Source organism: Serinus canaria, chromosome 3, assembly GCF_022539315.1.
Source record: "Serinus canaria isolate serCan28SL12 chromosome 3, serCan2020, whole genome shotgun sequence".
NCBI classification, from domain to species: Eukaryota; Metazoa; Chordata; class Aves; order Passeriformes; family Fringillidae; genus Serinus; species Serinus canaria.
In genome coordinates, this window is record NC_066316.1 from 62,448,113 (window position 1) to 62,464,892 (window position 16,780).

A 16,780-nucleotide genomic window follows, 5' to 3' on the forward strand; every position below is an offset into this window, starting at 1 on the left:
ACCAAAAGAGAAAGGACAGATTAGATTGAGGTTGCTGAATAATCACTTCTTTCAGAAAAATATAGTCTGATATCTGAAGACTTATTCAAGAAAAATATTTCTCTTGGACCTGGAATTAAATGTTGACATTCAGAAGGTCTTTACATCATCAAGTACCTGTGACTCAGACCTCAAATCCATTATTTGGGTTTACTAATGCTTTTCCTTGATCATTTTCATGAGATAATAAGTGTGCTTAATACATCTAGATGACAGATTTATTGTGAGCTGGGGTTTATTTATTTGTTTATTTTTTGTAGCAACACACAGAGACAAACCTGAAAAACAAGAAAAAATTGAGAGGAAGGAACCCCCAAAGGGTATGTATTTAGCTTTTGATATTCCTTGCCTTTTTATCAGTGATTCAAAATAGTCTTATCTATTGACTCTTAGACTGTTCTTGTAGATCCAAATAATGTTTAAGGATGGAGGAGGTGTTGTGAAAGCCAGCTGGAAGGAGAATGAGGATTTTGAAAACAATTTGAATTCATCACTCTACAGAAAAGCTGAAATTACATTCAGATATTAATTAATAGGTCTTTACTGTACTAGTAAGTTATGTAAAAAGTACCTAGAACACATATTGTGTCCTTTTTATTCTTCTTGAATAAATCCAAACATTTTATTTGCCCTTGAGAATATTTTTTGCACCAAAATGTAATTAGTAAATTATAACATACAGGAAATGGTCCATGTAGACATTCTGCTTTGGAAATCTGCTTAAAATAAAGAGAAAAAAAGGAAAAATAAATTCCTCCAGATTAATTTCAGAGACACTGGGGAGAGGTTTTAGAGAGAATTTAATAATTTGCTGGTGGTATGTGCCAACAACAAATAACAGATCTTTGTTGGAGTCAGAATCAGGATACTGCTTACCCTCCACCCACAACTCATGAGTTAGCTCTGGGTTACAATAGCCACCATCTAGTTTACCTTTTGTCAGGATATTTTAGCAAAATGGAATTCTGGTGGAGTGCACCTACTTGTCAAAACAGTTGATTCTTCTGAGAACATGTCCTTTGCACTAACCTATGGCTAATGAAGCCTTGGGCTGGAGGAAGAAAAACATTCCGGAAGAGCAAACAGGCCAATGATCATAATAAATTACCAAAAAAAGAAAAGGGAAGACCAAATATCCAGCCACAGCAGACTTGTTCAGGCCAAGAACTCAAGTGAAGGAGAACCTCCTGAAAGCTGTGCTTGACTAGGCCTTTCTAACAGTCTCTGATTGGAGCTTTTCCATTTCATATAAGCAATTCAAAGTGCCTTGAGCTAACAAGAATGATTTTAGAAGTTAATGGCAGGCATATAAATTGAGGTGTCTCTTAGAATGAATATTTATTAGTAGAAAATAGAATGGTGATAACATGGGAAATTTTTTCTGGGGTTTGGAAAAATGACAAAGAAAAATCAATAATGTCCCATATTAAAACATGAATTTATCTTTAAGACTTTTGCTATAATGTGGAAAATCTGTGGAACTCTTCAACTTAATTTCACAGGAGAACAATATTTAATGTTTTATTAAGTTTCTTAGAACAAGAAAAAGATTATCTCAGCCAAACTCAGCCAGTGAAAAAAAAAAAGACAATTATACTGCCTTAGCTTTCCATAAATCCTATCAATATTCTGTCTACCTAGTGGTATTTTTTCTTGAAGTGAACTATTTGTTTTATGTAGTGAACTATTGATAACTGCTACAGAAACACTACCGTGAATAGATTCTCTGTGTTCACAGTGCTAATAAACATTACTTTCAGACTGTACATTAAACTTCAAAACTAAGACTATGAATGTGTGTCTTTCTAAGATCCATTTCATTATAGAGTGACTGAAAGACTCTAGAGACTCATCCATGTATTTTTGCTGTTTATTTTCTACATTAAATACATTACCTTTTCAAGATCAAGATAATGGAGAGTATAAATAGCATCTTATTCTAATCTATAATCAGCTTCTGGGATGAAGTTTAAGAAAGTTATTTAATGACACAGAGATTAATTAGAAGTGTCTCAGTCACTTAGCAGTGAGATGTCAGCCATATTCTCAAGTATTTCATCACTATATTGTTTAAAAATGTGGAAGCCTGAATATTGCCTACCACTCTTCTTTTGTATCCAGTTACATATGGAATTCATGGTACTGTAAAAGAAGTTTCTTATCTCCTCTTGTTAGGCAAAAGGAATTATACTAAACTTGAATGAAATCTCCACAGGAGTTACTTAAGCTAGGCTTGCATTTTCACAGCTGTTCTTTCAGAAGTGCTCTAAAACCCACATGCTTGTTTTTCATTTTCTGGAACATTACGGTGTCAAATCCTAAGAAAAGTGAGCAAAATGTTCTGTGAACGAGTGGATAGCATAGTGCAGTTTCCACTGTCACAATGTCAGTTTTCCTTTGCACAGACTGGGTATCTAATTATGGTTCTGAGGTCATCATTGCCAGGGACTGATCTCAGCTAGTGTCCATGACTAGCTGTCTGTATCCATTACTAACCATCCATATCCATTACTGGTTACCCATTTCAAGCCAGCTGGCAAGTCACAGATGTATCACTTGCACATGTGATTCTCTTCTGCTCCGAGATTGATTCCAGGCTTTTTACAACCTGTGCCTGACAGAGTATGGGGTGGCCAATGTGAAAGCCTCTTCCTGTCACAGGCAGCAGCATTTAATGCGAGCTGTGCCTTGGTAACCAACAGTTTTCTGGAATTCTTCTGGAATTGCAAGAGATGATGTGATGCAGCAAACAGCTGAGGCATGTTACCATGGCAGTAACTCGTTAGCCAGAGCTGGCTGCTCACACCCCTGTAGGATGATGGACACTGTAAAAATAGGCACAGGGCAGCTCAGCAGGAACACACTCTGCCACTTACTATCCTAAGGCATCCTTGGTGAAATTGTTTTAAATTCTTAATTTTTCCCATTTTTCTTTTGGGTATATACATATAACACTTTCTTTCTTTCTTAGTGACAAGTAAAGACAAACTGGAAAGACAAGAAAAACCTGAAAAAAAGGAAAGGCATGCAGGTAATTATTTAATGTCAGAATTTATTTTACATTAGGAGGTACTCTAAAGCTTATTCTCTACTCAATTTCCATTTATGTATCTCCTTGCTTGCAGAAAAAAAAATAGTTATGAAATATTATGAATAAAAATAATGAAATCATTAAAAATTTGAAGTCTTACACACTAAGTTGCATTTAATATTCCTTCTACATGTTTTTGGTTAGTTTCTTTTTTTCCTGGGGAAGGGGGGATAATATATTTTGTACTCTGGATTAGTGTAATCTTATGATAATCACTGAGTATTTCTAATACTTGCAATAAGAATGGTTGCTAAGAGACTATGGTCACCCAAGAAAAAGGCACCTGACAGCCCTTTCACAGAGGTAATCAGGAAGGCCATGTCTAAAATAAAGCATTTTCAATAAAATACTACATAGGGCCATTGTATAGCCACTGACTAGGCCAGGAATAGTTCTTTCAGTTGTTATTTGCAATAAATTGTTATCTAGCACTGTTTTATCTTCCCCAGTTCTTACTTTCTTTTTAAACATGAGCTCCATGTTCATGCATACATTTTTGTGTTCCTAGGATAACCTCATACCTTGTACTCAAATAGGGAACTGCGTGTTTTCACACACATGATCCTTGTAGGTCACCTCAGGGCACATCAGCCCATGCATATATCAGTTCTGCACATCCTTGGGCAAGTTACTGTGCACACATTAATCCCAAAAAATTAGCAAATCAGAGCCCACACAGGAGAATATTTCAGATTACCCTCTACTCAGTGACTACCACACAGCTCAGGTGTATTCTGAAACCTGAGCCAGAAGTCTAGGAACTACAGAGCAGTTAATTTCAATTTGTAAGGTGGAAATTAAAAGCAAACAAAAAGCCCCAAAGAACATTAGTTATAATGTCACTGCAATTAGATTTGTAATTAATTATAGTGCTTAATCATTCATAGCTGGAAAAATTGTTAGTTGTTCTGTGGAGTTCAGAAAATCCTTCAGAAACTAACCAAAGTAATAAACAAGAAAGCTAAAAAAATAACAATAAACCAAAATAAACCAATAAATTACAGGATATAAATATATTAAAGAAAGAAAAACCCAATATAAATAAGCATGACTCTTCTTGACTATCTTCTTTCATGGGATTACTTGAGCTAGAAATGCTGCTGGTCCTCCAGCCAATGGCAAAGACTTCAGTGATGGCAGATGAATTTTTGAAAGTTCAATTCCATGTTTTGGCATCAACAACAAACAGCAGCAGCTGAATCAATCTTTCTCATTATTTGCATGCATGACCGTGGTGTCCACTTGTGTTTCTTGATCCTTTTTCTCATTCAAATGCAACTTTTTTTTTTTTTTGACCATTTTGTTGACCATTGGTTTTATTTCTAGCTGTTCACAAAGAGAAACCTGAAAAGCCAGAAAAACAAGAAAAGAAAGCACCATCTAAAGGTATTGATGATCATTATTAAAAGTTGTACGATTTAAGTGCTTGAAATCTTGGGAGAGTGTGGAGATAAGTATTTAAAGTACACAGCTCTTCTAAAGTGTTGAACACTTTTTGGGTGTTGTCTCTTTTGCTTGAGCAGGTCTTGATCAGCCTGAGTGAAGTCTTGCTCAGCATATTTTGTTTTTGCTTTATTCTCTCTTTTGTTTTGATGCACACAGTTTATTACAAATCATTCTTACACAGTGAAAGAATGAAACCTTTGACTACTTTCTTTGTATTCCCTGATGCCTGTTTCTACACAAAGGGATTCAGTTTTTGCCTGCAAAGAAGTTTTTCTCTTGTGTATTAGTTTTCAACTGGATGCAGACTAATGCAACAGTATTTACTAACTCTCAACCTGGATCTTCCATCATATCCAAAAATAGAATTTCATTTTCTTGCCTTTATTATTGCCCTTATTTTTTTTTCAACAGCATTTTATTTTCAGCATATGATTTGCATTGTCTTCTATGGCAGCATTGACTTTGGTTAAGATTTACATATCTAATAATTATCATATATATTATGAAGCAATATCGTGGGTGTGTGAGAGGTGATTTTCCCTATTCTTTTTACTGATAATTCCATCTTTAGCTATGGTTTAGACAGGAAACTTTAAAAATCCAACCACCTTGCCCTGTTATGCCTATTTTTAAAGACTAACATTTATTATTGCTTGGCATTTGAATGTTTTTCTTTGAGGTTAGATATTTCTCCATGGCAGATATTTCTGTAATGAAGTTCATTTTCAGTCTTTGTCTCTTTTATTTTACTCAGTTGACTCTTGAAGAAATAGTATGCAACTATATTAATATCAGTTTGTTATGGCATTGAGATTAATCCCATGATGTTGAGGTGCATGAATTAACTAGGTTTAATTTGAATATGTTCAGACAATATAGGAAAAAATATACAAATCGTTCTTTTTTTACTTGATTCTAGTCTAAGGAGAAATGTAAAAGAGAAAGTAAAACTGAAGAAAGAAAGAAAGAAAGCAGAATGAAGACTTAAAGCCTTAAAAACACTTTTAGGGTAGCCATTGTCCAGTTTCTCTTTTACAGGGATATTGTTAGTTTTTTTTCTACTTTCAGTGTATAGCTTGAAAGTGTGGGATTTTTTTTCATAAAATGAAATCATGCTGAAGTAAGCCAGAGAAAATAAATGCCCATAGTGTCTGTGTTGATTTGGAAAGCAAATAACTTCCAAGAATCACTGAGATAGTCCTAATAAGCAGCCTGTCTCCGTACCCATTTATCTTCTGCTAGCTAACCAAATAATCACTCAGAGCCTTAATGTGTTTAATAGCAGCCATGACTCCCGTCACTGGCTGGAAAATTTTATGAAGAATTTGGACTCTGTAGCTGCAGAGCTTTGTGGCTGCAGTGTGACATAGCCATGCTGCCCTCTCTTGGGTAGTTTCCCTGCTGTGAGCCCCTATGGCATCAGGGCATGAGGACAGTTTTCCTCAGCATGTCCAAAAGGGCATTTCTGCCAGCACTGTGCTGCTGAGCTTTCCATTGCCAGGCCCACCTCCCTTTTGCCAGGGGTCTGCTCTAAACTGGATTAGCTACCAGCAGTGCTGAGGGGCTGCTTCAACCACTTGCAGTCCCTAGGAAATGGTAATGTTCAGGTTCTGGCCAGCTCTGGGGAATAGAGTTAATGAAAACTGTGTGGCTACTTCCACACAGTCAGGAGGTTTTCTTTATGCTCATTACAAAGACTCAAGGTCTTCAGATTCTGATAAAGGCTCCAGAAAGCCTCAGTGATATGAGTGTTTTTTAAGCATTTCATCTAAAAACATCTCAAAAAATAAAACCAAGTCTAAATGTCAATCATGTCTCGTACAGGCTGGAATTCCAGAATGGAATTCAGTTAGAGATGATTGCTATTATGTAGTTATCAGTTGAAAGAAGTGTAATTAACTCTCAAGGCTGGTTTGTTTTGGCATTCTGTCTGGATGGTGACTAGGAGGTCAAAGATAGAGGTCTGCACAAAATTTTATCAGCCTTTCTGGAACACAGTCTTGTGTGTGTGTGTGTGCGTGTGTGTTTACACAGTGTATCTTATGCAGACATGAACTCACTCAAGCTGGGCTCTGAAGTGAGCCCCAGTCTTTTGGCTGTGTTTATTGACAATGAGCCCAAGCTAAGAAAAACACCTTTCTGTAAGACAAATAGAGCCACAAGGCTTCCTGTGGGCTGCAGCACAAGGCTAAATCCGTGTCTGATCAGGACTTGACATGAGCAAGTTTGTTTCATCTGGACTATGTAGTAAAAACACTCCCTAGGAAGCTTCAGATCTGTGTGACTCACTTGTCTTCTGATTAGAGAGACTCAACAGATATTTTGAAGTTTTTACCCCATTATATGAATCTGAAAACAATTTTGAAAACTGAAAAACAGGAATTGTAAGGAAATGTGAAATTTCCAGTGATAATGTTGTGTTTTGGCAATATTTTCTTGTTCTTTTTGAGATTTTCCCCTAATATACAGTTGTTCTCATTTCTAGTAACTCAAAAAGATGCACCTGAAAGACATGAAAAAGCTGAAAAGAAACCTCCTCCCAAAGGTATTTATTTATCTATACTCCAGTTTTTTAAGCTGAATTGACATTGAAGTGCATAAACTTTATTTTATTCAAGCAGAGATTGTAAATGTGTGTGAGAAATAGCTACATGAAACTAAAATGAAATGAATATATAATCAGAATTAAAATGTTTGTAGAACATCCAGGGGCTTATTCTATGCTTGATCCCTTTCAGAAACTGTTGCAATTTCAAATTGAGAATAAAAATATGAACCACCATTTCACTGAAAAACAAGTAAGCCTACCTGCAAGTGATCTGTCATACATTTTCACTCTAGCTAGTTAAGGAAATTAATTCTCCATTAGCCAGCAATACCTGGTTTTGTCTGGGAGTAGTAATGCTCTTATATAAATGTCTGAATTCTGGTTTGCAATAGTTAGATATTCCAGTTTACATATTGATAAAATCAGTTTAGCTATCTCAGTGATTTTACAGAAATAGAAGTCTAGAGCCTTACAGAAAATATAAATTTGGCGGCATACTCGTTGTGCCTAAGCATGGAGACATTTAGATCTGTGAAGAAAATTGGAGTATGGGCTTTGCCCTAAACATGTAAATTTAGAACATATCCAGTGGTAGTTTATACTGCTGTTGGATTTTCCACTGGGGTGAACTAGAAACACACATTCTGGGAGCATGCATGTCTCAAGTGCTGACACATAAAAGCAGAAAGAATGCTTTGGGTCTCACCAAGGTCTTGTGTAGCTTCAGCTACTGATACGTACAGTATCAATGGTAATTCTCCTTGGAAGCCTCCTCACTCTGCTGAAGAGCATCTCATGGATTGGTCTTAGACACTTTCAGCCCTGAGAACTCGTGTAGAGTCAGACTCAAAAACTCAAAACTTCTTGGAAATGAGACCTAGAATCAATTCATGAAAACAACCCTGTAAAATAACCACACTACTTCTCCAGCTTACAAGAGAGTTTAACTCTGAAGTCTAAACTTGTACAGATAGTACCTCCCATGTTTGTTTGCTTAATGACCAACATCTTTCTCCCTAAACATAGTTTGTACCATAAAAACTATCATATTAGAAAGACTTAATAGTATTTGGCATATTCTATCATATTTAGCATCAGCCAAGCTTGTGGTATAGCACTGAAGATAAAAACTCTTTGAGTCTCATATTTCTGTTTAATTCTCCCTGGTTTGAGGGGATTATAGTTTTCATCAGATCTTACCAAGCTGTTAATATTGAAGAAATGCTCATTATTAATAGCACAATATAAAGTAAATGGCACTGAATGTTATGTTGGGGACAGAGAATGACACTGAAAGCTTTTTCTTTATTACCTGCAGAGGAGAAGAAAGTAAAGAGCACTAAAGTGGAAGCAAAAGTTAAAAAGGAAGTGAAGGATGGAAAAGGAGAAGCAAAGGCAACGACAGAGAAGGTCAAGCAGGCAGAGACAAAAACAACAGAAACTGGGCTAATAAAGGCCAAAACGAAAGTTAAGGAGGAGAAAGCTCTTCAGACTGTAACTAAATCGGACAAGAAAGGTAAACAAGATGAGGAGGAAACAGATGAAGATCCTAAAAAGGTAGTAGGGAAGAAAGAGAAAGAATGGAGTTAAATCTGTCAAGGACCAAAGCGCACCCATGAAAAACAAAAGCGCAGTCCAAATAAATTCCACATGAACCTCACACAGCTAGGATGTGATTACAGAAAATAAAATAAGTTTAATGTATATAATCAGAAGGTTCTAGAAGTTTGTCATGGCTAAAGTTTCATTTTAATTTAAATCCTTCTTTACCAAGGACCAATTTCTCTTCAGATAGGTCTGAGACTTTATGGATTTCCTCAGTAGTATCTAATGTAGTAGATTGCAAACAGGATTATTTTTGAAAATTCAGACTGTCCAATAACCTATTGGGAATTTAAGTTTGTTTCTGCATCTGCATATGTCCTCTGTAACCATAATGAAAGCAACAACAGAGTAAAAGGAATGTAATAATTTATCTAACATCATATTGTACGAGGCAGTTAGCTTGTCAGGTATTGTACAACATAGTGACATACTTGCCTGATATAAGTTAAAGTGAACATCTTCCAAATTTCTTCCAAAAATGAAAGAAATGCTATTGCTCTAATATAAGGAAGAAAATAAGTGATGAAACAAAGACTCAAGGTGTATCAACACCATATAGTTAACAAGGTGTTAACTACATGCTCCACTTTGTCAGAGTAAGCCTGGGTTCTTCTATTCCCTGGTTCCCTGATTTCCCTGTGGCATTTCCATGGCACTAAGTACAATTTTGTATGAATGAAAGCAGCAGGACCTGGCTTTCTGTATGAACTGCCACACAGCAGCCACAGGATTATTCTGACATTGAAAGAGGCAGCTCAGTGTTGCACAGTGCACCTATCTGATCCTTTCAGCTGTTAACCACAGATAAATTGCTGTGCCTGAACATCAAAGAAGCTCTGCCTGCCTGCATATCTGAGTCTGCCTGATCAGATTCTCTCAGATTTTCATAACCATTGCTCTGGACCCCTTAGGAGTTGCTTAAATTATACTTTTCTAGAAAACTGAGAGAGTTTGAGACATAGCCCACTTTCTGACATACATAGTGTGCTGAACTAGTATTTTTTAACATTTATTTGTATTCTAGTTAATTTTGTCCTTCACTTGAAATATTGGACCTTTGAGGCATGGAATCAAAGCAGCATCTATCCCACTGATTGCTGTGACCAAGGACAAAGTTCAGCAAATTGTTCTGTCAGTTTGGGAGGTGAAAACCTCTTTCAATTTTTTGTTTGCTCTGGTGGAGTTTCAGTGCAGAGTGGGGTCTGCTCCATACTGTCCAGGATAAAGCTCTCAGAAATAAATGCTGTGCAGATAACAACAAAATATTTTAAGTAGGGATCAAAGATTAAAGACCAATAGAATAGTGGTGATTTTTTGTTTGTTGGGTTTTTTTTTTTGTAGGATTCCCAACTACTTTAGCAGATAAATATTAGCAAAATGATCCATCTTGACATCAAATATTAACAAATCCCTTTGCAAGTCTGCTTTAGAGTGCGACCCAGTGCATGGAATCCCAGCAGGTGAAAATGAGAATGAGCAGATGGAGTGGAGGAAGGAAGGAGCCTCTTCAACTGCCTTTATCACTGGAGACAGGGCTATGCACACCTAGTGAAAGCTGCATTTCCTACTATCGTGCTTCCTTTTCCCACAAAAAACACTGCTGCCCAGCTGGATGCTCTAAAAAATTTCATTTTTATATTTCAGTCCCACTATGACCCAAGGTGAACATAATTTTAAAATCAATGCAGTTTTTCAGAGATTTCCTGATCCTGCAATCTTTACTTGCTCAAGGGAGTATTTCTGCCAGCTTATCTGAAACTATAAAAAATACAGCAGTGACCACAAAAGAGTTTTTGCATCATTTCATATTGAAATTAAAAATTAAAAAGATAGGTTATCTTCCTGGGTAGATCACATTAAGTCCAACAACAAAAATATCTATGAGTATTTTTATTGTTAGTAATCTAGTCTCAAATTTTGATGTGATCTTTTAGTACTTATATGAATATTTGTGCCATCATTACAGAGTTATAGGTGAAAACTAAAGGGTGAAATTCTCATTTTAATAAGGGAGTTTAGATTAAAATGGATTTTTAGCCATGAAGAGGCACTTGAAAAATCACATTCATTTAAAATTCCTTAGATTTCAATCTTTACTGATTGGTTGTATTCCTATGAACTTAAATAAGATGTTATAGTGCATCTTGCTATGCCATATGGATGTTATATTTTTGTTATTGAGATTTTTGCTTTCTGCCTTCAATTTCTTTTATAAATCTCATTTTTTAGGTAGAGCTGCTAAAGATATAATATGAGGAGAAATTATATAAAATCTTATTTCTGAGGTGCAATCAAGATTAAGGCTTTTTTTAAAAGTTTATTCAAATTACATTTCCACAAAAAAAAAAAAAAACACAAAAAAGCTCACACAACAACAACAAAAAACAGATAAACAAAATCAACCACACAGTCTTGTTTATTTCTGGTCCATACTACTGAGTTTAAATAATAGATTATTTTAATATCAATGAAATGGTGTGATTCTAGGGCCTCAGGCTATGTCTATATCACAACTTGGATAGAACCAGCACAGGCTTGTGCTGTGCCCTGGGATTGTCCATTGTAGTGTGCTGTCCCCTGCCATGGTTTTGTTCTGTATTCTCTAGCAGTCTTTTGTACAATGCCCCAGATGGTCCAGGAAATCTTCCCAACAGGCAGCAAGGAGAGGGGCAGCTTGTTTTGGCAAAAGAGAAATAATAAAAACAATTTTTTGTGCAAGAACTGAGCCCTGCCATTTGCTTTCTGGGCTAAAGTGTTGGCATTGCTCCATTTTATTTATAACTACTTACTAAGGCCCTATTGCAACTGTGTCAAACCAAACTTTGCTGGTTTCAGTAGCTTTAGGTGAGCTTAAGGAAACAGATCTGTCTGTGTTTTCTCACACACACACACTGTTTTTGGGGTTTATTTTAAGAATTATCATATAGACCTAAGGCAGATACTGTAGCCTTAAGGAAGGAATGCAAAGTTGGCGTCAGCCAGAATGATAAATTTGAATTCCCAAATATGAAAGTAAAAATTATTATGAATATTCATTAGAGGTTTTAAAGGCAATGTTTACAGCCACAGCCCTGAGTACATGCTGAAAGTTTTGCCCCAGGCTCTACAATCCTTACTAGTATGGCCCTTGCCATCTCAGTAACACTAACACAGCTGCCTAGGCTTCTATAAAATAGAAAGAATGTTTGGCTATTTGTTGAGTTGGTAAACCTTTTCCTAATTTCTACATCTGCATAGGAAATAATGACTTGAAAGCAGTAGCTCTTCATCCAAGGACTGCTTATCAGCCAACATAACAGAGCAGCAGTCACACAAATGCCTCAGCATCAAGTGATACTCATGTACCAGTGACCTATGCATGAAAGTCAATGATGTAACAAGTGTCACATACTTGGCAAGTACAGTTTGCATTTAAATGTAAGAGCAATGCCATTTTAAAAACTTTAATTAGTCCAAAGCCAGCATAATTTTATTTTGGAGTTGGCAACGGGGAAAGCAAGTGGCTTTGTGAGTAGGACAGAGATGCCACAGGAGGTGGAGAGAGGAAGAGATGTAACTTGTACAGCCTAGGAACTGTGCTAGAAGAGTCTTGGACAGAGGGATGAATATGCTTCACTCAGGGAAAACTGAGAACTGACTTAGCTAACCACACCTGGCATTTGGACATCAACATCAGCTTTCAAAGTAAATGCCCCTTAGAGTCCACTGGGGAAGGAAGATTTTTTCAATACAGAAATATTGAAATTCTTCATGCTCAGTTAAAGCTGGTAACTTTTCCTCACCACTCTCAATGTTAGAAATTTTTATTGAGCTCTCCAGCTCTGCTTCTGTATAGGAGAAATAGCAATCAACACTTCTGGAATCAGCATTTTATTTAGATTCAGATGCCTTAATTTCTGAATAACATAGTTTTGAAAATTTATATATATATATAAACATGTGAACCACTTGAAGGTCAGGAAAAAACCACAAATATATAATAAGTAAGACTACCTATTAAAAGACTACTGAGATGACTTTGCACTGCCAAACTTTATCTTCACTGTTAAATACAAATGACATTCTAAATTCACTTTCTTCATTACTCTTCTTTTCCTTTTTGCTCTGTTAGATCAATATGCATTCTGTCGCTATGTGATTGACATGTTTGCACAAGGGGATTTTTATCCAGGTACTTTCCTATATCATTGAACTCTGTTCTAATATTCTGTTTCCCTGCAAGTTTTTGCTCATTTATGTATTAAAGGTGTGGTTTTTTATTATTGAAAGGACTCACAAGAGCAACAAAGAGTGTGCAAATAGTTTTAATAAAGCATAAGAGCTAATGGCTGTTTTCTTAAAGCTTCTAATTTTCTGTCTACAATGCATGAATTAAAATCAAGGTTAGGTTAAAAGTAGAGTAAATGGAAGGCTGTAGAAATTGCTGAAATTTTCCATGCTTCTTTTGGCTGAGACGCAAGAGGAAGGAGCTTATTGTTAATAGCTTATTATTTGGTTTATTGGGGTTTTTTTCTCCACAAATAGCAAGGCTTAACTCCAAAATGCTTCAAAAATAGAACTTCCATTGTTGCTAGTATATAAAATACTTTAGCTGATCCACCACTTCTGTGCTTTATCTTCTCTCTTCCCACATCTCCATGCTAATCTGTTTTAACACAGACACTTAATTCCTCACTGAAAAAAGAAGATAGAGCTACTGATGATGAATGAGCATCATCTCATAATCTTAAGTCAGTCGACTCTGACCTTATTTAATAAATATTCTTCCTGCTGAAGTCTAGACATACTGTAAAGAGACATAACCCTAGGAGGGAAAAGCAATAATATTAATGAAAAGAGTTAAGGAGAGAATATTTAAGGACATTCTAAAACCTTGCCAGCTTTGTTTGTTCAGTTATTTGCTCAACAAGCTCTCCACTGGTACACCTCTGAACTGGTTGTTGTTTTTCTTATCTCTTCCTTGTGGCTTACAGCCTCTCTTGACATGGCCAGGCTCAGACAGAGCTGGGAAGTCTTAAGGACGTAGCTGAGAAAGAAAGACTCTCACAAAGGGGAGAGGGAGGACACAGATTTTTTTAGAGAGAAAATGAACAAGCTTGGGATTCAGTAGGAAGAAAGTTCCATCAAAAGAGAGCAACACACTGCATCTCTAGGACTTCTAAAGATAACCAGTTAGAAACACAGGGACTGCTTTAGGCTCAGAGGGGGGGATGATTAGCCAAAACTTCCAGAGAGTCAGTCATGGTTTGAGTTAAAAAATAACATTCTGTACCAATGTGAATGACTTAGTTTCTGGATTTACACAGCTGTACCATCAACAATTCACATCAGAAATACTTTAATGGAGATCTTCAAGATCTTTTTTCCAGTTCTCCTGACATTTACAAGTAGCAGCCAAAAAAGCCCCTTTTCCCCAGAAATCTCCCTGCCTGTTTGACCCTGTCCTGAGGCAGAGCAAACATGCTGTAGGAAGGGACAGTTTGGGTTTTTTCAGTTTTGATATTCCAGCTACAGGGAAACTGGGAAATGCATGAAGGGAAGCAGTGAAATAGAGAATGAAGTCTGTAGTGACTTGAATTTCAGAAGACAAAAGATATGACTCTTCCCTTCCAGTGTTTGTCTTGGGTCATACCAGTGTGCCATGACCAGAGGTGAAAGAGCTGAAAGACATTAAATGAACATAGGGTGATTAGATGGACTTACAAGTGAATGGAAAACTAGGGTGACAGGTTTAGGCTCCAAAAAGTGGAAAGAAGTTTTAAAGTATCTAAAATGATCTAATTTTTAGGTGAAGTGATAAAGGAGTATCCCTTAACATCTCCCAAAGTCCACCTGGGGCTCCACCTGTAAAGTGACTGCTTTTTGACCTCTTAAGTCACTTGTTCAGCCCTGAAGTCAGATGCGGCAGATGGTTGTGGTGAAGCCAGATGTGGTTTTGTGCGAGGGGAAAAAAAAAGCATTGCCTTGAAAACAAGTTTTATTCAACTCACCAGCTGTGAAAGGCAATGCTGGAACATCCAGACTCCAGAAACACTACTCAGTGTTTCTGAGAAGCAAAGTGGAGGTCAGGTATGATCAGCCTTGATTTATGGAAATCGTTGAGAGGAGTCCAACCCAACAGCACTGGATTAGTTTGTTACTGTCTTTCTCAGGCAAAATGCTCATTTTACACTGTCCTTTTGTGAACAGAAGTATTACTGTAATTCATTTTACTGAATAAATAAATGTGGGGAATACCTCCTTTAATAACCCTGATATCCAATTAGATTTACAATCTGGTATATTTTATCCTTTTACCTGTCTATATATTTTATGGCAAAGAACTTTGACCAAACAAAGAGTTCTGAGTGCAAATCAGCTGAGGAATTAAATTACAGTCACCTTGGCACTTCAATTCTTTCAAACAAGGAATAATTTCTATCAATCTCAACATTACTATTTCTGAAGGAGAAAAAAACTTTGTCAGTTTTGTCAGAGAAAATTCCTTTGCACAGACATATTGCAATTTTCTGTGACTGATTGCATCAAACATGAATTTCTGATTCCTTTGGCAAAATTTATAATGTCATTTTTAGTAATATCATTCAGCATTTTTTCTTAGAAAATACTTTTGCAGTGTTTCTATTATAAAAAATCATAGACATTACTATAAGATTAAGGGCTTTTATTTTTATATAAATATTAAGCAAGAATTTATGGAAAAGTAGTTCACTTAATATGGCATTTTATAGTGCTCAAACAATTAACATTAAAAGTGAAGCTCAGTTCCTTAGATTTCATTAATAAATACACTTTTTAAAATATATCAAATAATGCATTTTGTCAGTCACATCAGTCTGTTGGAGGTCACTTAATGCTCTTATGTTGACTTTAACAAATGAAGCTGAAATATTCTTCATCTGCTCAAAGTTTCATCTTGACAATGCAGTCTTAGCTATAAAAAATGAATGAAATGTACACAGGGAATTCAAGGAAGCCATATAAGGAAGAATTTCTGCCATGGTGCTTCATGCAGCATTAGCTGGTTTTCTTGTTTCTCGGGTTAGTATTTGTCCTTGATACTGAAAAATTTCATGGATGTCCTCTTTTAAAACCCAGTAATTCTGTCAATATCAAATAACTTCTAAGATTCATATTTTAATTTTTATGAAAGAGAAGTATTTGAAGCTCTCAGTTCTTTACAATGTTAATAGTGGAGTTTTAGCCATAAACTGATTTTTTTCTAATCCAGAAGTCCTTCCCATGAATATCATGACTGCAACAGTGACCAGTTGGGTTCTACTGATACATTTAGAGGTAGACCACTTGAGTCCTACTGCCCACAGTATAAAAAACTGCTTTCTGATTTTATCTCTTGAGAAATCGGCCCTAAAAATATTTTTTTTATCTTCTGTCTAACATGCTCATGATAAGTGACAATTTCTCAGAGGAATTGCTGTACCACCTTTCATAGATTTTCTGGTCCTATTTGTCCCTGGGTACAGCTGCTCAGCTGAGGCAGTGCTGTCTCTGCATTAACAAATCGCTCTGCCCAAACTGCTCTGTACTCCTTTTGTCTGCCTGTGAAGGAGGAACCAACACGCACTTCTTACAGGATTAGTTTTCCAAGTTTTCCTTATAAAGATTAAAACCTTAGGTGTAAAGTTTGTTTATTTAAGAACATGAGTTCTGACTGGTACCTTTATTTTTCTACTGGCATTTCTTAGGTTCAAGATAGCATTTTTGATGCAGAAGGTAACTGACATGGTTTAATTGATATAGTCTATTCCATGTATTTGATAATTTGTTTGATATTCCTGGTTTTTTTTTCTCAGTAGTATTTCTAATGTTCTTATTCATAGTTTATTTTTTATTGGCAGGAGAAATGGTTCTATTTTAGTTGAAATTTTAAAACTTGTTTTCATAGCTATTTTTTGATGTTAGAGAATTTGAAATCCTTATCCATGTGGAGGGATTTCAGGAACACTAATTGGTCACTCTTTCAGCATGGAGCACATGATACTCTAGGTTAACTGGATCGACTCTGTTTTATTCCCCCTGAGCCATAAGCC

The 16,780-nt window shown here is 36.1% G+C and overlaps 1 protein-coding gene across 1 annotated transcript in view; it reads left to right on the forward strand.

Annotated features, from left to right (window-relative positions):
* Window positions 1-16,780, forward strand: part of TRDN (triadin) — a 218,789-nt gene that overhangs the window by 64,656 nt on the left and 137,353 nt on the right. Inside the window, exons 6-11 of the mRNA XM_050973020.1 lie at window positions 300-359; window positions 3,011-3,070; window positions 4,457-4,516; window positions 7,062-7,121; window positions 8,443-8,640; window positions 12,841-12,900. Of these exons, the coding sequence (XP_050828977.1) occupies window positions 300-359; window positions 3,011-3,070; window positions 4,457-4,516; window positions 7,062-7,121; window positions 8,443-8,640; window positions 12,841-12,900 (498 nt within the window). The remainder of the gene's footprint in view (window positions 1-299; window positions 360-3,010; window positions 3,071-4,456; window positions 4,517-7,061; window positions 7,122-8,442; window positions 8,641-12,840; window positions 12,901-16,780) is intronic.